Source organism: Panthera pardus, unplaced genomic scaffold (genome assembly GCF_024362965.1).
Source record: "Panthera pardus isolate Hobbes unplaced genomic scaffold, ASM2436296v1 HiC_scaffold_24, whole genome shotgun sequence".
NCBI lineage: Eukaryota > Metazoa > Chordata > Mammalia > Carnivora > Felidae > Panthera > Panthera pardus.
The window spans coordinates 99,023,088-99,044,635 of NW_026526810.1; the positions used below are offsets into that span (position 1 = coordinate 99,023,088).

Genomic DNA, 21,548 nt, shown 5'->3' on the forward strand with positions numbered 1-21,548 from the left:
TAAAAAAGGAACATGTTTTTCTTGTCAAGGAATATTTGCTAATTTTCTATTGTGGCCTATATATGTTTTCTAATGTAAAGTGGTGAAGATTAAAGTAAAATTAATAATAATAACTAAAATAAGGAGTTGCCAATGGAGTCTTCCTGAGCTGAGTTTAATCCTGGCTTTACCCCTTACTAGCTGTGTGACTTTAGGAAAGTAATATACCTACTTGCTTTGAGCATCTCTTTCTTCTTCTATAAAAGTGGATAAAACCACATACCTTAGCAGGCTGTTATGAAGAATAAGCGAATTAACTCATACAAAGCAACTTAGAACAGCAAGTGGCGTATGACAGATGTTGAATAAGGGTTGCTATGAGCCCTACCAACTGTTTCAAACTATAGGCATTTGGACCCATCAGCTCTTCTAAGAGTGTAAGGATCTTAGAGACAGGACTATTTCAGATACTTCTTTATATCTGCTCATTACCCCACACTGTTTCGTGTAATGTTCCATACGTTTACGTTTAATGGGTTATTATAATTATTTGGTTAGCATTCTGCTAACTTAGATTTTAAGTATATATGCTACAGTAAAATGCTTTTTTTAATCCAAGAATGTGGTTATGTGTTAATACCTTTATTTACAAGATTCATGGAAATCTTCTATTATTTATTACATGTTGAAAGTTGTATCTATTAAAAAGTAAAATCAGAAGTTAGTCTTCAGTATATAAAGATTGCTGATTTCATTCTCCCTCCAGTAGCTTAAAAAAAAAAAAATGCGAGTACTCCTCCTTCAGTCATGTTTTGTCTTCCAGGTTTTAAAGTAAGAGGCATCTGCATCCTGTAACAGAGAGACAGTAACATGAATCACTCTCTCTGTATATTTACCCCAGTTTTGTTTGTTTTTTGTTTTGTTTGTTTTTACAAAAAAAAAAAAGCTGTATCATTTTTCACTGTTAAGAATTCTTAGGGGCGCATAGGCAGCTCAGTCAGTTAAGTGTCTGACTTCAGCTCAGGTCATGATCTCGCGGTTGGTGAGTTCAAGCCCCACGTCAGGCTCTGTGCTGACAGCTCAGACCCTAAAGCCTGCTTCAGATTCTGTGTCTCCCTCTCTCTCTCTCTGTCCCTCCCCACCCCTCTCAAAAATAAATAAGCATTAAAAAAAGTAAAAAAAAAAAGAATCCTTATAAAACCTGGGCAAAGGCTTAAATTAGAATAGAAATCATAGTGAGAATTCTAGATCTACACAAACATATCTCTGTATCATATCTCCATATCTTAGTATCATTATCTCCTCTATCAGGTATAAACATCATTGATTAGCATCTGCTCATGCCATTTCTTAAATGCTGAAATCTCTATTATTACTCTTCTAGACCAGCATATCATACCTACACTAACTTGCCTTAATAAATACAAAGAATAGGTCAGGGTATTTAGGATTGAAGTATCTGACAGATAACTCTAAAATTATTTCTAGTTATTTCTAGTACATTGCTTAAAGAGTAAAACGAGGCAACCCAATAATCCTTGAGATGTGATATTTCATTTGGGAAGATATGCATTTACTACTTCCAAGAATTTGCACTAAGACAAAAAAATATGTAACAATTCAGTGCAGCTATTGTTCTTGATCCTGGAAAATAATATATATTCATAAAAACAAAGTTCCAGACATAATGTTCCCACCCTAAACAATAGAAACAAACTCAAGTATTATCAACAAGTACATTCAGTTTGGGATAAGCTATACTGGCATTATCTTAACATAGATGCCTTATAAGCAAATAAAAAATAATAGAAAAGAAGCAGGAGGAGAAAACCATAAAAAAAAAAAGTGAACAATTTTTTAAAGTTTATATGGTTTTACATAAAGAATGAGGAATTTGATCTCAGAAATGGTCTTCAGAAATGAAAGGATGCCCAGTTTCTCATTAAAAAAAAACTGATTAGCAACAAGACCCATGTAATGAGCAATATGTTAAAGATGGTGGTAAGAAGAGAAAGGCCATCATTTTAGCAAAGTCTAGATGTAATCGAATGCTTGACTTACTGAGTAATGTCTATATTTTACAGTTATATAATCTATAAAGAAAACAAATTCACATTCTTGTGGATGTCCCAAAGAGTACAACTATTATAATAGCACCAAAAGTCTAGCCCCGGTCCCCCCAACTCCCACATCCCTCAAAAAAGTAATTTCTATAATGTATTCTTTCTCCACCCTATTGCTTAACTCTTTGATCTTTATCTATTAGTTAAATATCCTGCTACCATCAAAACAGAAACATTAACAGCTAGTACTTAACAAGCAGGACATTCCAAGATGTGTTTTAAGGGCTTTCCATGTACTCACTTAATCTCTGTGACAATCCTATGACTAAGTGCATCATTAGTCTCCATTTTGTAGCTGGGGAGATTGACATTGAAAAGAAGTCTGAGACTGAGGGATGAGGTCATGGGACAGAGCTGGGATTTCAACCCAGGTAGCCTGGTAAGAGGCTCCATGATCTTAATCAGAGAGCTATCACCTCCCTAATACTGAGGACCTTCTTTCCCAACTCTTATCCATCACTGGGCACAATACCACTATACCAGCTGCACTCCAAATTTGAAATTCAGATGTAAATCTTTGATGAAGCTCTACCTTTTTAAAAAAAGTTTTATTTAAGTAATCTTTGCACCCCCACATGGGTTTCAAACTCACAACTCCAAGATCAAGAGTCACATGCTCTTCATACTGAGCTAGCCAGGTGCCCCAGAAGCCCCACCTTTAGAACCAACCCACACTACCACATCCCAACATTACCAAAACACTTATAAATGGCTTGGTACCAAGCAAACTCGTCCATATTACAACTTAGTAGAAAATAAATAGCCCCTTCGTTTTTCAAGCTCTGGACTTGGTGCATCATGGAAGTTTTATAACCTTTAAGTCTCTTTAAGCATTTTGTTTTGTTTTATTTTTTTCACTAATTATTTTCAGGATCCTTCAAAAATTGGGAACAAATTAAGTGCCTAACAATTTGTGGACTGCTTAAATAGTGGAAGGTTATATAATGATACATATGGTATGCTCCCACTGAATAATGCTCTTTATATATCAATCCCTGCTAACATTTCTAAAAGAACGTAGTAGTCATTGAAAATAATTTCACAATAAAAAACATCCACAGAAATAGCCTTTCTTTGCATAATCCTATCCATAATTTTTGGCTTAACTCATTACATTTTCTTGCTCTTCAAACATTAAATTCTTGTGATGGTCACAATTTTCTCAGAAATAGATATTGAGTGCCAAAAGAATGAACAATCACCATATTTTTTCAGACATGGACATTTTGGTACATCTCATGTGCACAGTGCTTCCAGAATGAGGCCAAAGGAACCAGCACTACACAGAGAGAGTGCATGATTTTTCACTGCATGGTAAGTGCTTTGACAGAGTAAAGCATGGGCTGAGGCCTCATCCCGGAGAGAAATTGGAGGGGAGGCCATTATCATTCCAAGGAGATGGTACCAGGTAGGAATTTGTGATGAAAAACAGTGGAGAAAGAAGACATACATTGGTCAATCAGTAAGTTTTTAGAAGATAAAATGACAATCTCTGATTTGATTTTACCTTGTAGAAATTTCTAAGACCAGTAGTAATTTATAGTAAACCAACAGATATGCCTGGGGAATACAACACTTCTTATATCTTTCGTATTTATGTCATAAAGTTGATGGGGAGTAAGAAAAGTTTTCAAGCGCTCAAAAATTTCATACTTTCTACAAGACTGATATGTATTAAGAATTGTATAAATTTGTCTTACCAAACCCTTCTTAAAGTTCTCAATTCGTTTCTTCCCTAATATGTTGGTCAGCCACCAGGCCCAGGTTGGCATATATTGCCACAAATATGCTATTAATAAAAAAGGGTGATCCGCAATCCAAACTTCTTTCAAATCATTGGCCATGCTGATTAACATCAGCCGCACACAACGACTGGTCACCATCTTGTGGGACTGGGCTACATCAATGCCTACAGACTAAGAAAATGTTAAAAAAAAAGTAAGTGAATGCTGAGTATTTATCCAAGATATTTCACAAAATTTTTTAGCTATAAAGGACTCAGAGGTCACGTAGTTGACGCTTTTACTGGGACCTCATGCCCCTTAGAAGACGTCATTGGTACTGATGGGTGTCTATAAACTGTAATGTTTCAAAAAGCCTTAGACAAATCATATATGACCAGATAAGATCATGCAGGCTAAATAAAAGATGAAGGTTCTTTGCTTTTATTTACATCCCCTTTAATTTAATGAAAATTATATATCAATTTAGCAATAAAGATTTTTAAATAAATTACTAATACATATATTTAGCAAATGAAATTCTATAAACCATGGAGTCCATAGTGAACAAATCTGGTGCTGCTAATCCAGTTAACACACTACCATTCTACAAATAAATAAACTGAAGCCCATAAAGGTAGTAACTCATCTGTGTTCACACAGATCATTAGCAGTAACCAGATCTTCCAAGTCACTTGATTCCCAAAACAGCGTGCTGCTTCTAGTTTACCTTACAGTCTTCACAGAAAATGTGAAAATATAAATCATATCTGTAAACATTTACACAGAAGCATAAACAGAGTTATGTCTCAGCAGAAATTGATCTTCGTGGAGAAGGAGGAAAATTTCACGGTCTTTAGTGGGATTTTGTATCACTGGGTGATACTGGACTCATCGCAAGAATTTTGTCATCCACTTGCCAACTCACCATGTGCAGTCCAAGAGCTGAGGGAAGCACAGGTGTGTGGTCAGGCACAGGTGAAGCTAACCTAAAATTATTGCAATCCAGCCAGGCTTTTTCTAAGCTCCTTCACCATAGCTCTTCTTTAAAATCCCAGTAAGATTTAATGTGCTAAAATTCAGCCACACAAATCCTTTCAATGTTGCTGTAATTTGTGAAGTGATAGAAACTGAGTTTTTAAAATGTTGATAGCCCACATCATAGTGGATTACTTATAAGCAGTATCTTATCAACTTCTTTAGCCTTTATTAAAACTGAATGCTAAAGCACTAGCAGCTAAACTTAACAGCGGTCCTACTGCCATGAGTTAAGTTTTGCAAATAATTCATAACACAGTAACATGTTAGTGTAATATGTTAGAAAAAATTCTAAGCACAGTGATGCAATACCAATACATAACTACTAAAGCGTTCAAATTATTCTCCAACTAGAAGTTTTTTACCTTTGTGACTTCTTCAGACAGGGCATTCTTCACAATATTTGACTGCACAGGTCCTGGACAAATGTTAGAAACTACTATACCTGGGTATGTAGCGAGTTCAGTACGGAGGCAATTAAAAAAACCCTAATAGGCCAAAAACAAAAAAAAAAAAACAAAAACAAAGAAAGAGGGCAACAAATAAAATTAAATACATGTATCTCATGTTTGCTATTAGCACATTACTTTTCTTCAACTTTTTATATGGGACACTAGCACATTATCAAAATATGTTTTTAAATGCCAAGTAAAGGACAGGAAATCTCATTGGGCAAGTTTATTAAACATTTTTAACTCTAAGGGCAATCTAGGACGCTTGGGTGGCTCCGTCGGTTAAGGGTCTGACTCCTGATTTCAGTGCAGGTCATGATCTCATGGTTCGTGGGATCGAGCCCCATGTCGTGCTCAGTGCTAACAGGGCAGAGCCTGCTTAGGATTCTCTTTCTCCCTCTCTTTCTGCCCCTCCGCTGCTCACATTCTCCTCTCCCTCCCTTTCTCTCTTCCCTTCTCAAAAATAACTAAGCACTAGAAAAAAGACTGGGGGCAATTTAGAACAGGCATCCTCAGGCATCACCATCTTCTGGTAGGAATAATTGACACCTTCTGGCAGTGGTGGCTGACACCACGAGTTATGTCTCACGGTAGGCGCAGGACAGGGGAAAAACTATCCCCGGAGACTCTGACACACCCTCCCCACACCAGTCCCCATCTCCCTGCTTCTTTTGTCCCTCAAAGCAGTCTCAAGTGCCACTGCTGGTGCAAGAGGGAGCAAGAGGGATTAAATACTTGACAGAAATTATCATAAAGGAAGAAGTCAACTTTTTCTATTTATATGACTATTTTAACATACAATTTGTTTCAGCATTTATTTTTAGGGTTAGCAAACGAGTCCGTGGCTGGTTAAAAATGTAATAGGATTGCTTCCTCAATGACTTTCATAAAAACAAGCTAGACCCTCTAGACTTGAAGATACTGGCTACTTCTGAACAAATAGGGAGTAAACATCTACTTCCCCTCCTCTCTTTTCCTAAATTAGGAAATGTTCCAAGATTACATTGGTATCAGCTGAGATAAGTATTGAAACGCCTAAACAGCTAATCTGGAGTGTGATCCAACATTAAAACAGTTACCAGCTCTTAATGCCAACCACTAACAAATAGCAGCTATAAGGGTTCACGCTGCCAGGGACCAACAAAGTGCCTGCCTCAGATGGACATGAAAAAAGTCTTTGTAAATCAATGAACTCTCGTATCCTTAACCTCTCTACAGCAAAAGAGGAGAGAGGACACCATGAAAGCCAATACATCATGTTAAACCTCTCCTTGTCAGAAGTCACATCTAGTATAGTGTGTGAACTTTTCAGTGATAAATAAATTCACTCTATAGCTTGTTGGGAATCAGGGAAGGAAATGTGTTCTTCCAAAAGTACTTCCTAGTCCTAGTGTTCAGCTACTGGTTTAACTAACTGGAGTCTCAACCTGCCACACTGTATAACAGGATCAAATCCAGTAATAAAACAGTGAGTCCTGGAAGGCAGGCCAGATAGCTCAGGTTGCATTTTAGTGAAAGCACTCTGCATGTCAGGAAGATAGTGGGCTGCCTTCCCTCATCCACCTGCCTGAGACTTGCCCATCTGCTCTGCAGGAAGTGACTACTACCCCATTACCAAATATGGGGAAATCATCAGTGTAGCAATCTGTTTCATCACTCTCTGCAACCGTCTCTCTCCACAGCAGAAAGAGGATACCCTAAGGAACCAAAGCTTCAGATCCTCATGACTCTGTGAAGGCCATTCAGCTGTTGCATCTCATTATTCCAACAGCGAAACATTCCACTTATGCTGACTTTCAACAGCATTAATTATAAATTATGTGTCTCCTACTGGCCTTAGGATCTAATTTGTTCTATGTTACAGTTTAATAATATTTCTTCATATCCATTCTTAAGCCAATATTAAAAAGTCATTTGTTTCTATAGTCACAGCTAGTAAGTTATTGTAGCCCAAATCAAGCTTTCTCCCAGCCTCTGCCTTGACTGGATTTTCTTCTTTCAGTGAAGCCACAGTAAATAGGGTCAAGACTAGTCCCAGTAGGGATACGAAGCCCAGTCTAATCATCCAGCGGGGAGCTCCTACTTCTGACATGAAAATATACTTAGACTAGATAAATGCCAACTACAACGGGGAAGGAGAAAGAAGTCAGAGAAATGGGAAGGGTAAGTACATCAAGTGTGTGCGGAAGAAATGGGGGGTAGAGTTTCCATGAAGATGTGATAGAAATGAGGATGAGGGTGACATGTTGAGCAGACTATACACTTCTTTAGGGTGGGGACCATTTCTTATCTTTATATCCCCAGGATCCACTGCTATGCACAGCATGGCACAGTGTCGGTACTCAGTACATGTTTGCTGAATTAGGAAGAGGCGAGTGAGATTCAAGTCTTTTTTAGCATCTTCTGGGGATGTCCTCTACCCAAGGTCTCCTTGGGTCTCTCTTGCTATTCCCCTACATCACTGCCCCGTTCCAATGACCTCTTGCAGTGATGGCCATATCTCCCATATACATATTTAGATCAGAGCTGAGTTTGAGCAGTCTTACCCGGAGAGCATGTTTGCTGGCACAATATCCACTAGAAAGGGGCGCAGATATGATACCCAGGAGGCTATTCACAGTAACAATCTTTCCTTGTTTCCTCTCGATCATGTGAGGCAGAACACACATTGTCAAGGACAGTGTCCCTAAGTAGTTAAGCTCTATTAGCTCCTTGTAGACATCCAGGCTGGTCTCCACAAACAAAGAACGCTGAGATCTTCCAGCATTGTTGACCAGAATGTCGATCTAGTTAAATAAAATCAGAAAAGGGGCACTTTGGGGATGACCTGTAAATGGACTGATACAATTCTTAGGGATGGCTGGTTATATTGTTAACTTGAAGAATCATTGGAATGGAATGGTGAATTTCTAGCAGTCAGCAATAAAGAGATAAAATAAAAACCACAATTCACCTACGGAATTAATTTCCCATCATAAAAATAAAAGGCACAGTGAATTTTTACCTTCTTTTGTTCTACATGAAGGAATTAGTACTTAGTAAGGTATGGAAAGTACTAATTACATAAATCCAAAGACTTAAAGTATAAAAGACTCATGGGCATTGATCTCACTGCATGGACCCATTTGCCTAAAATCCTTTAAATGACAGCACACAAAGAAAGGAATCTCTTTTGTAGCTACCTATTTCAAAGCAAGACTTACCAATTCAAAATGGCTACTTACTTTACCAAACTCCTGGAGGACCATTTTGGTAGCCGCCTCATGGGAACTTCTGTCAGTCAGGTCAAGTGGCAAAACGAGTATATCTTTGTCTTTTAAATTGCCATTCTCTAAATAAAGACATTTAAAAATTAGTGCAGAAGTTGTAAGATAGTCCAATCAAGCTTCTGGCTACTTGGTGTTAAGTTTAATACCCACCCTATAACTGGACTTGGCAAAAACTCATTTCTGAGTGGCCTTGTGGAAGAATTTCTCTCAGTGACCAAGAGGACTGGCAGTAATAAGGCAATATCTAATCAGACAAAAAGCTGGCTGGGTACACAGGAAGTAGTATGGCTCTCTTCAACTTGAATACGGACAGTCTAACATTGGAACCGACTCTACAAGAAACCATGATTATACTACAAGCTAAAAAAAAAAAAATTAGAGCTTTTTCTTTAGAAGTACAGAGATATATTTGTTTCATTATAGGCTCAGAAAGTATAGTTGCTCTTTTACACATATTAAAACATAAAAACAATTTATGCTTCACATTAGTAAGACATTCAGAGTTAACCCAGTCACATGACACACAGAAGCTTCCTTCCAGACAAGGATTCAGGGATGCAAACATGGAACAGGACACCCTCAAATTGCCAATCGAGAAACATGTTGGCCCTTTCTGTCACTACTCATCAAAAGAGTACGTTTTGAAATACAACCAGTAAAGCCAATAAGAAAGGCAGGTAGAGAAAATAAACAAGGTACAAAGGTTTTATGGACAAACTGTTAAGCTGTGAAACATCAACTGTTTTAAAAAAAGAAATGGAAATGCTTGCACCAGTGATCTGACAGATAAAAGGAAAAGTCAGCCTTAGTCTAGCAGACACATGCTGACATGGTTCATTTCTGCCAGTACAGAACTTGCAAGTCTCAACAGCCAGAGGAAGTGTCCCAGTGCAAAGCATAAGAGGCCTCTGAAGGCAATATTGTGAAAGAGGCCTTGTGGCCTTGCTACTGACTCTCTTTTCTGCATGGTTAACTCCATCAGCAAACTGAAAGAAAATTGTTTCAAGAATGACAGGTAGAGAAATGACCCAAAGAATGGTCTGCTTGAAAATTCAAAATTATCTCATTTTAGGTACTGTTTCATGACAAATGATAACTTGTTTTCTTTTTTTTTTTTTTTTTAACGTTTATTTATTTTTGAGACAGAGAGAGACAGAGCATGAGCAGGGGAGGGGCAGAGAGAGAGGGAGACACAGAATCTGAAACAGGCTCCAGGCTCTGAGCTGTCAGCACAGAGCCCGATGCGGGGCTCAAACTCACGGACCGCGAGATCGTGACCTGAGCCGAAGTCGGACGCTTAACCGACCGAGCCACCCAGGCGCCCCTGATAACTTGTTTTCAAGTGAACACATCTATACCAAAACCTAAACCAAAAAAAATTAAAAATAAATAAAAGTTAAAAAAAAAATAACATTGTTGCTCCCTATATGAATATTACCTCAAGCTGCATTTTAAAACCTAATTCAATTCCTGTTCTTTCATTTTTTTTGTTCTTTCATTTTTATAACAAAAATCTTATAGTGTCCCATATGACTTTAATATCTGCTATTTCAGCAAAATGAAGAAGGATCCTTTCTAGTTAAATTTCTATGGTTACACACATGAATGCCATATATAAGAACCAAACTGTTCTTTCTCTAAGACAAAAGTATAAAGTACGTGGTCACTGAAAATCCGCCAGCATTCGCGGTGCCTGGGTGGCTTAGTTGGTTAAGCGCCCAACTTCAGCTCAGGTCATGATCTCACAGTTCCGTGAGTTTGAGCGCCACATTGGGCCTTGTGCTGACAGCTCAGAGCCTGGAGCCTGTTTCGGATTCTGTGTCTCCCTCTCTCTCTGCTTCTCCCCTGCTCGCTCTCTCTCTCTCTCTCTCTCTCAAAAATAAATAAACATTAAAAAAAAAAAAAGAAAATCCACTAGCATTTAAAAGAATTCGTGATCAGTCTCTAATATCAAGAGTCAGCACAAAATAAAAATAGAAGGCACACACAGATCAGTGGAACAAAATAGAAAATTCAGAAGTAAATCCACAATTACATGGTCAATTAATCTTTGACAAAACAAGAAAGACTATCCAATGGGAAAAAAACAGTTTCTCCAACAAATGGTGTTGGGAAAACTGGACAGCAACATGCAAAAGAATGAAACTGGACCACTTTCTTACACCATACACAAAAATAAATTCAAAATGGATTAAAGACCCAAATGGGAGACATGAAACAATCAAAATCCTAGAAGGGGATACAGGCAGTAACTTCTCTGACATCAGCTGCAGCAACTGTTTTCTAGATAGGTCCCCTGAGGCAAGGGAAAGGAAACAACAGCAAAAATAAACTATTGGAACTACATCAAAATAAAAAGCTTCCATACAGCCAAAGAAATAATCAACAAAACTAAAAGGCAACTAAAAGAATGAGAGAAGATATTTGCAAATGACATATCCAGTAAAGGGCAAGTATCCAAAATATATAAAGAACTTACAAAAACTCAACCCCCACAAAACAAATAAATCAATTAAACAAGGGGCAGAATTTGCAATGATGTGGGTAGAGCTACAGAGTATTATGCTAAGGAAAATACATCAGTTAGAGAAAGACAAATACCACATGATTTCACTCATATGTGAAATTTAAGAAACAAAACAAACAAGTATAGGGCAAAAAGAGAGAGAGAGGCAAACAAAGAAATAGACTCTTTTATAGAGAATAAATTGATGGTTACCAGAGGGGAGGGAGTGGAGGGATGGGTTGAATAGGGGATGGGGATTAAGGAGTGCACTTGTGATGAGCACCAGATGATGTATGTGTTAATCACCATATTGTACACCTGAAACTACTATAACACTGTATGTTAACTAACTAGAAGTAAAATAAAAACTTTAAAAAAAAAAGAAGAAGAAAAGTAGAAAGACATCAGAAAAGAAAAGGAAGGGGCAAGAGCAGCTACTGAAGAGATGCCCAAAGAAAGAGAATTTGGATCTAAGCATTTGGAGTATCTGGAACCAGAGCAGATAATATGCCCAGGAAAATCCCACTCTTAACTTCTAAAAATCTCAAAATTGTATTTGAATGTGAATTCTGGTTGATTTCCAGGAAGCTGCTGTGGTTTTAGATTTACTCACCAAGGCACCTTCTCTTCACCCTCTCCAGCTCCTGCACTCTTCTGGCTGACAGCACAAGGGAGACTCCTAGTTTAGACAGCTGGTAAACCAGCTCTTCACCGATCCCGCTCGATGCTCCAGTCACCCATACCACCATATCGGTCAGCTCCCATTCTAGTGAGAAATAAGTGCAGCCTGAGGGCAGAAACTAAGCTCTGGATTACACCCATAAATCAAAGATTACCAAAAAGACAGTCTTAAACAATACCACAAAATATGAAGGCATAATGTGCGGAGTTTAAAAATTCTAATAGCCTAGGGGTGCCTGGGTGGCTCAGTCAGTTGAGTATCTGACTCTTGATTTTGACTCATGTCATGATCCCAGGGTTGTGGGATCCAGCCCCACATAGGGCTCCACACTCAGCATAGAGCCTGCTTGGGATCTTCTCTCTCTCTCTCTCTCACTCTCTCCCTCTCTTTCCCCCACCATCTGCCCCTCTCCCCTGCTTGTACACTCTCTCTAAAATAAAAAAAACTTTTTTTTCACTATCCTATATTTATGGGCTTGATTCTGGTGATGTTCTCACAGGTATATACCTACCTCAAATTCACTGAGTTGTATATTTTAAATATGTAGTTTTTATGCTACTCATACCTCAATAAAGTGATATAAATTTTTTTAATTAAATATCCTCAGAAAGCACCTCCTACCTAATTTTTTTTTTAAAAAGCATGAATACAAATATATTAGTAACAGTTATCAACACACTGTATTATATATTCCCGACTCTTGGGTGAGTTTTCCTGACTTTACTCTAGGACAAGCCTTATAACTTGATGATCTGACTCCCAGGCTCTATTTATTTATGTATTCAATTGAGAAAAATTAGTCTAAGTGAATAAAGTCTATCTGAATTGCTTTCTCACTTCCTTATCCATGAAATGAGGGATTCAGATAAGATGATCACTAAAGGTCCCATCCAGTTCTGAATTCTATTATTCTAATTTCTTGCAATGGAGGTATTGATGATGAATCTGAATATACCAAGCTCTACTCTAAGGTATGGTGGTATCATTCTGGATTTTTGTTTTCCTCATTTGTCAATCATATCTGATGCCTATCAATTAAAAGTCACTTTATAAAAGTGCTTGCTCCTCAAAGGCCTGAGCTTTCTTCTTGGAGAATAACAGTTCACCCAAGATTAAATGCATACGATAGAGAAATGAAATGCTGTACTCTGCTTGCCCAATCATGTTCTTGTGAAAAACTATAAAAATGTTACAGCTCTAAACCAAAGAGTGGTTTATTCTCCTTTCCTCCAATGAAAAGCTTATTTGCACTGCAGGACATGAGAGCCACTGTCTATCTGAATTGCAGGGGAGGAGCTAGATGTACCTGGGCTTTTTTTTTTTTTTTTTAAGTTTATTTATTTATTTTGAGGGAGACAGAGAGAGAGAGAGAGAGAGAGAGAGAGAGAGAGAGAGAGCACGCGCATGCACGCGTACACCAGCAGGGGAGGGGAAAATCTGAGAGAGGGAGAGAGACAGAATCCCAAGCAGGCTCAGCGCTGTCAGCGCAGAGCCCAAACTGGGGCACCAACCCACGAGCTATGAGATCATGACCTGAGCTGAAGTCAAGAGCCTGATGCTCAACGACTGAGTCACCCAGGTGCCCCACACACCTCTGATTTTAGATCATAAACATTAAAATCAGGAAATCAGTTTACTGTTTTAGTCAAACAAGTCTAAAACCTAACTGTCGGGTTAACAGTACGAGCTCTGATTTTAGATCATAAACATTAAAATCAGGAAATCAGTTTACTGTTTTAGTCAAACAAGTCTAAAACCTAATTGTCGGGTTAACAGTACGAGCTCTGGACTGCCAGGGTTCAAATCCCGGCTCCATCACACACAGCAGTGAAATGCCCCCATGTGAGAACTTGGTGCCTTAATGTTCACAACTGGAAAACTGGATTAATAACAAAACCTCCCTCAAAGCATTGTTGAGAAAAGTAAGTTAGTAAGTAAAGTACCCCGAGCAGTATCTGACATATACTCAGTGCTTAATAAAATGTCAACTCACTATTGCTAAAAGTGTTTAACAAATAGACTTTTCAGCAGCAAAACATAGAATATTCACCCAATAATGTATGTTCTAATTTCTCTAGCAAGGGGCAATGGGGTTACTAACTATAAAGGCTTTATATGTTTTTATTATTTCCTATGTGCTTAAACACAGTACCTTATTAAAACAAGGTATTACAAGGTAAAACAAATCTTACAAGAAATTCATGAAATAAGAATTATCTCAATTTTATAAAAAAGGAAGCTGAGGATTACAGACATTAATTTACCTCACTAGACTGTAAATTCCCTTAAAACTGGGACCCTATCTGCCTTGTTCACTATTCAGTGCCTAGCATAGAGACTGGAATATAGAAAGAACTCCATCAATAACTATTCAGTAAACACCCAACAACCCTAGGAGAGCTGGGATATAAGCCCAGGTACAGGGCCACCAGGGTGGTTCAGTCAGTTAAGCATCCAACTCTTGATACCAGCTCAGGTCATTATCTCACTGTTCATGAGTTCAAGCACCTCATCAGGCTCTCTGCTGACAGAGCGGAACCTGCATGGCATTCTCTATCTCCCTCTCTCCCTCCCTCAGTGGTGGTCTCTCTTGCATGCGCACTGTCTCTCTCAAAATAAATAAATAAGCTTAAAAAAAAATCCCAGGTACATTTAGCTCCAAAGTCCACACCCTGACCACTAGCCTATGGTGCTCACATTTTAAAATGATCAATATTTTATTTCATTTTTTTTTTTAGTTTATTTATTTATTTTGAGAGAGAGGGAGAGAGAATGCCAAGCAGGCTCTGTGCCATCAGCACAGAGCCGGACATGGGGCTCGATTTTACAAACTGTGAGAATATGATCAATATTTTAAAACCCAACTGTTTCTTAGCCATTCAAGAAACTATAGCTTGTCTTCAGTTAAAAGGTTTCATGTAAATATCTGAACTAAGGTTGCAACCATCCTGAATACTATGTCTAGGCTGTAATTCTTTCCCATCACATGATGTACTTTTACGGAAATGCACAAGCGAGAACTTCATCAGGAATGGTAGAGTGTATATTCAGATAATAATCATTTACTCACTCACTGACTACTCACTGTCCCAAAGTTCTGCAATACTCAGTCTACAGGGTGACTCTAGTTGTTTGTAACTATTTACTAACTAGCATAGAATAAAAATTTCTCCATTTTTACGCCAATAAGCAAATATTACTTAAAACCAACAATGAAAACCCCTTAGCTCATGTGTACCTTAGTATACCTGCACTTCTGGCCCCTTTCTTCCCACCATGGAGAGGAAAGCTTTTGTATTTAGCACCAACTCTTGTTTACCAATTCCACAGAAGATAGCAGAAATCATGGTCTCCCCTACAGAGTCTCTGAAAGCAGATCCTCAGAGCTGGAAGGAAACTTAGCAGTTCAACCCCCAACCCAGTTTGAGAATTCTCTCAAGGCACGGACTAATGTCTACTTAATTCCCTCACAGAATGAGGAAGCTAGTTATCTCCAAAGCACCCCCTCCTTTTTAGACTAGTCTAATCATTCAAGGGGGGCAAGGATTTTTTTTTTGAGAGAGAGAGAGAGAGAAAGAAAAGAGAGACCATGAGAAGGGAAGAGGGGCACAGGGAGATAGAGAGAATCTTAAACAGGCTCCACGCTCAGCACAGAGCCCCACACTGGGCTCGTTCCCATGACCCTTGGATCATGACTGAGCTGAAATCAAGAGTTGGATGCTCAACTGACTGAGCCACCCAAGCATCCCAAGGATTCTTTCTTCTACTGTGATATACCTTCAATTTCTGCTACCCAGCAGCAGTCAGCAGCAGTTCTGCCTTGTGGTAACAGAAAGAATAAAATCAGGCATGCCTCGCACATGACAATCCCTTGTATATTTGAAGAGAGCTGACGTGTCTTCCCTAAATCCTCTCATCATCTCTTGCTTCTCTAAGGCTAAATAAACACCTCCAGTGTCTATGACCTTCCCTCAGATGACATGGCCTCAGGTTTCCTCACTCTTTGGCTCACACCCCACTGCACAAACTCTAGCTGGTCAATGTTCCTATTGAAGAGAACTAGCCGCAGAAGGATCCAGGATTCCCGTGGGGTCTGGACAATGGCTGGTTGAGCCACTGCGGTGTCCCCAGTGTGCAGCACAGAGGCCAGCACAGACAAGCCTTTATTCAGAAGACATCTGTTGTGGACTGCTATTCGTTGCTTCAGCGACTATACGCCTCCCAGGCTTGCCTAATCTTTTCTGGCAGTCATTTCACAGTTCACTCCTATTGAGGTTACTGCCAACAAAAACCCGAGTTTTCCCCAGATGTGCTGCTGCTGGAAACTTTTCCTGCTCTGGACTTGTGCCATGGATTTTTCTGGATCTGTGTCAGTATCTATGATTAGTCACCCTTAGATTTCACCATGTAAGATATACGCTTGGGAACATGGAGAGTTTCTTTAGAAGGATATGTGAAAGCAGAAATGTTGGTTGCCTCCAAAGAGGCATACTTGGTGGCTGGGGGCAACTTTTCACCATAAGTCCTTTTGTATCTTTATTTTAAGTTTATTTATTTATTTTTGAAAGACAGAGAGCGCAAGTGGGGGCAGGGCAGAGAGAGAGAGGGAGAGAGAGAATCCCAAGCAGGCTCCACACTGTCAGTCAGGAGCCCAATGTGGGGCTCGAACTCACACACCGTGAGATCGCGACCCAAGCAGAAACCAAGAGTTGGATGCTTAACCAACTGAGCTACCCAGGTGCCCCTCCTTTTGTATCTTTAAATTCTGTAGTATATAAGAATATTGTCTATTTTTTAAAGTGACAAAAATAATAAACCTATGGAGAAGACAAGGAGGATTTATTAAAAAAAAAAAATTTTTTTTTTTTTACCTTAATAGAGTTTGCCTATCTTTCCAATCTAAACCGTTTTGGGAACCTGATGGGAACCTGAGTGTATCTCCATGTTCCTTTAAGTTTGTTTCATTATCACCAGCCCCCAACCTCCAGTAGTCTTTCTAGTCATTTTTTTCTTAAAAACTCCCCCAATGAAATTGTAACTCCAGATACACTGTGTACCTCACATATATCTGTGCTTTATACATAAAAGGAGTTCTAGAAAGCTTACTCTTCAGTCAATGCAGGTTTAAGAATGACTAAATTTAAAAATGAAGTTAAGGGGCGCCTGGGTGGCTCAGTCCGTTGGGTGTCCGACTTCGGCTCAGGTCATGATCTTGCAGTCCGTGAGTTCGAGCCCCGCGTAGGGCTCTGTGCTGACAACTCAGAGCCTGGAGCCTGTTTCACATTCTGTGTCTCCCTCTCTCTCTGACCCTCCCCCATTCATGCTCTGTCTCTCTCTGTCTCAAAAATAAATAAACGTTAAAAAAAAAATTTAAAAAAAAATGAAGTTAAAAGTTAAATTAAAATTTAAAATTAAAAAGCCATCACCATTTAACATTACAACTTTATTTGCTGAATAACTTTTAATGTGATTTATTTACTTAGATAAATGACAATGTATCAAATTAATATGCAAATTAGTCAATTATACAAGTAAATAATAATAGCAATGTAATTAAATGCATGTTAAAATCCTTTAAAACTATTTTTCCAGCCAAAGTAAAACACTGAAAAAATTAAGTGAATTTCTTAAAAATTATTTTTGGTCACCTTAACTTTCAGTTTTTGCTTGATATGCGATAACCTGTAATTTAACTAGCTATTAGATATTCATTCAGACATTGTCTCAACGTTTTCCCTTTTCAGCACTTGACATGACTAATGGATCAAATAACTTCTACAGAATTAAGTTTTAAAAAGAAATTATTTGTATGTAATTCTCAAAGTCCAAGTTAACATAAAAGCACTCAGGATCAAATGTAAGTATCCACAAAGTAGCCACAAGGCAGCCATCAGGCAAGAGAAGGTCTGATCAAGAGAGGGTCTGACAATCCCAGCCATCTATCTGCCTGCCACACGTTGACTTTGCACAGGTGTAGTGTATTTTCCATGAACTCAATAATGTCAGCACTCCAGATGTTATACCCAAGAAAATGCAACGAGAGAAATGAAATACTAAGGAGTAAGATTTTGTCAGGTACAGTTGAGCTTTGAAGGGACACAAAACACTGTACCATCTAAGTTTTTGTTGGTTGGTTGGTTGGTTTGTTGTTGGTCCTCAAGAACCTGTTTTGACATCCTTGAAAGCCATATGGCTCCCCTTCCCTCCCAGACCCGTTTTGAAAGCAATGTATTATCTTCTGAACTGCTAGCCATCACTTCCAAGTAAACTTCCTCACGTGCTTTTTGGGTATTTTCACACAGGAAACTAGGTCCAGGGAAAGTCCACTTCCCTGAGCCCTTATGGATCCAAAGCCTAGCTCTGGCTGGGTCATTTAATGTCTCTGAATATTGGTTTCCCCACCTGGAAAATAAGATCAATAACGCCTGCTTTGTAAGAGTCTCTGTAAAGGCTGGAGGTCGCGTGTGTAAAGGGCGGTGCCCATTGCTTTTAGCGCAAAGAATGCAGTAGTAAACGACGACCAAATTTCAAGCAGGGCACAGATGAAAGTGGGATAGGCAGAATGCCCCTCAATGTGCCTGTAATGATCTATCTCGGGGCAAAATGCCAATCCAGGTCTTTCTAGGGGAATAAGTAGGTAGGTAGGTAACTCCGGGTTATTTCATTTTATTTCACAACTCAGAATGAGGGAACAACTTCAGGATGTAGAAAAACCGAGCTCCAGTTCTCGAAAGGAGGCTCCCGTACAAACTCAGGGGACTGGCAGTGTTTCTCGGTATCGTCGTCCGCGCACGCAGCAGCAGAATCCCTGGGGGCCTGATTAAGAACTTCCAGCACTCAGGGCGCCCCGCCCATTCCAGCGCCCTCTGACTTTGGCAACCAGGCATGTCCTCCCTGACCCGGACGAAAGACAAAGGGGCAGACCCGCCTTCTGGGCCCCGGCTTTTTCCTCCCCCACCGTCAGCCCCAGGGAAAGGCACGGAAGCTCCACACCACCCGGTGGGAGGCGGGGACAGCGGGGACGGGCGCCCGGAACCCGACCTCCCACTCTGGAGGCGCGGCTGCGGGTCCTCACCTGGGCGTCGCCCCTGCCACTCGGCCCACAGCAAGGTCAGGTCGCCATCCGCCCGCAGGAAGCGCAGCAGCTGCACCACGAGCGCGAGAAGCGCGCACAGCGCCAGCAGCCAGAGCAGCAACTCCCAGCTCATCGCGGCCGCGCACGCCCGGCCCCGCCTGGGGAAACACAGAACCCGTATGAGCCGCGGCGCGGTGCACGGAAATCAGCGCGGCCTCCTCCTCGCGAGCCGGAGAGCCGCACCGCCCCGGCTCCGCCCAGAGAGTGGACAGGAGGGAGGGGCGGTCTGGGCGCGCCGCACCACCCGGCTGGGAGCCGCGCCCCGGGCCGCGTGGAGGGGGCGGGAAAAGCCCTCACGCCCCGCCCAGTGCCCCGTGCCCCGCAACTGCTGAGCATGCTTCGCCTGCGTGTACGCCTGAGGAAGGGTTGGTGCTGAGACGCCAGGCGTGGGTGACTTAAAGACTCGGCGGTACTGCCGGTACTACCGTAGCCACAAGGTTTGTAATATCAAGAAGGATTCTTTAACAGTTGTTTTGAGGGGATATAGTTCCAAGGCTCGGGTTGTGTCAAAAGGAAGAGCACAAAGAGTCCAACCTATGAATGCGACTTCCTCCGTCCTCATCTTTCTTAACTAAATAAACCCAACAAACTATCAAACTGTTTTCCACCCCACCCCCAATTAACCGGGTCTCTGGAGTTGGCCCCTTGATTTAAATACGGAAAACAATGTTGCATAAGACACTTGCCTTCTTGCTGGAGGAGAAAGTGCAGTTTCGGCCAAAATTGTCCATGAGCACCAGATCTAGGAGCAGGATTGGGGACCTGAGCCAAGCTGGTTCCGTCCTCAGCAACCCTAAGTAAATTATTTATCTTTATGTACTCACAAACAGTAGGGAGGTTTAAATAAAAAAATGTAAAGGGCACAGTAGTTCATACACAATAATCCATTCTTTTATAATTATGAGAATTCATTCTCATTTATTATTTATTGTTTCCATTATAATTATCACATCTTAGAGTCCAGCCTGAAAGACAAGGGCTTTGTTTATAAACTTCTATATCCTGGACCTATAGAATTACCCTTGCATGTGAAAGCAGTAAGAATGTTTAAATTGTGATGATATGGTTCTGATTCTCCGAGGAAGATGTACACTAACTAAACTTGGATCTTGGCTGATTGCTTACCTCTCTTATAACTTGGTATAATATTGCTCAAGAGCTGACCTCTTGTTACCTTTGCAATATGGGTTTTATTTTTCTTATGATAAGTGAGTTTTAAAATAAGGTGCTTTGGGGCGCCTGGGTGGCTCAGTCGGTTAAGCATCCGACTTCGGCTCAGGTCATGATCTTGCGGTCCGTGGGTTCGAGCCCCGCATCAGGCTCTGTGCTGACTGCTCAGAGCCTGGAGCCTGTTTCGGATTCTGTGTCTCCCTCTCTCTCTGACCCTCCCCCGTTCATGCTCTGTCTCTCTCTGTCTCAAAAATAAATAAACGTTAAAAAAAAATTTTTTTTTTTAAATAAGGTGCTTAAAAATACCACACTGAGTCTCACTCCCATGAAAAAATTCCAAGAGTTTTCTCTGAGCTTGTTTCCCCTTCTGTAAAATGTAAGGACTGAATTAGATTTGGTGTCCCAAGCCAGACCATGCCATGTATGTATACCTGGATTCTCCATCACACACTCCAGCTTTGGGGAGGCTGAAAGGGGAACAGAGCTGTTTCCATGGAGAATTGTAACTAATACACAAACTATAATAAAACCACACAGTCTTTTCACCTCACTAGCGCTTCTTGCACTGGAAAATGAAAACAAATTAATATACAAAATTTCAATATCATATATTTCATCTTACCTGAAAAGAAGCATCATTCATTTTGGAATTCAATTAGATGTTTATGAAAGAATCAGTCACGGTGATCAGAAAAGCAACAGTTATAGCTAGTATCTTTGCAGTGCATAATTATCCTGTTCACCGGTGGGAAAAATCCAACCTCAGAATATGCTGCTTCTGGTGAAGACACTCAGCAAGTTCTTAGTTATCACAGTAGCATCTGTCAGGATTGCCTCTTCCCATTTTGCACGGAATGTATCTCAAAACTTGGAGCCAAAGTACTCAAAGCAAATGAAAGACAGATGAATAAATAAAGGGACTCCCCAGAGGCTCAAGAGGCAGAAGAGGCAGAGCAGTGGAACCCTGGCCTCTCCTGGATTAGTCCATTCAGGAGCAGACAGAATTTCAACCAGGCATAAAACTCCAGTAATAAAAAAAAAACAAAACTGATTCAAACATAAGCTACATTCTTTCCTCTATGACCAGAGAAACTTAACTGCCCGAGTCAAGGAGAAAAGCACTCTCAGCTGGGCCCCTCCTTCATTCCCATTTGGAAGGAGCTTTGGCTGCTCCCTCTGCACACATCTTGGTATTTTTTCATGAAGCCAGGGCAGCGCTGAAGTAAAGTGACCATCAAGGAAGTCCCCAGGAGCCGAAGCAATGGCCCCTCAGGACAGGGTCCTTTCACAGAGAAAAAAGATGAACACCATATGCTGTATTTCAGCAGCACCTTACAATGTGATTCTGACAGCACACAGACTTACTCTTGGCTGAACTGTTTTGGCAAACCAAAGCTTAGTTTGGTGCTAAATATCCTTGTCCCAAAGCCGTGATTTACATCCCAAAGTAAACAGCACAATTAAAAACAGAGA

At 40.2% G+C, this 21,548-nt stretch overlaps 1 protein-coding gene across 1 annotated transcript; it reads right to left on the reverse strand.

Moving 5' to 3' along the window:
• Window positions 1–605: 605 nt before the first annotated feature.
• DHRS7 (dehydrogenase/reductase 7) lies at window positions 606–19,108 on the reverse strand. Its single transcript, XM_019451639.2, has 7 exons — window positions 18,846–19,108; window positions 11,702–11,854; window positions 8,538–8,644; window positions 7,860–8,099; window positions 5,227–5,349; window positions 3,803–4,018; window positions 606–828 (listed from the first exon to the last, which is right to left on the reverse strand). Exons 1-7 carry the CDS (start codon window positions 18,976–18,978, stop codon window positions 781–783), a joined length of 1,020 nt encoding a protein of 339 aa, XP_019307184.1. The 5' UTR covers window positions 18,979–19,108; the 3' UTR covers window positions 606–780.
• Window positions 19,109–21,548: the final 2,440 nt, after the last annotated feature.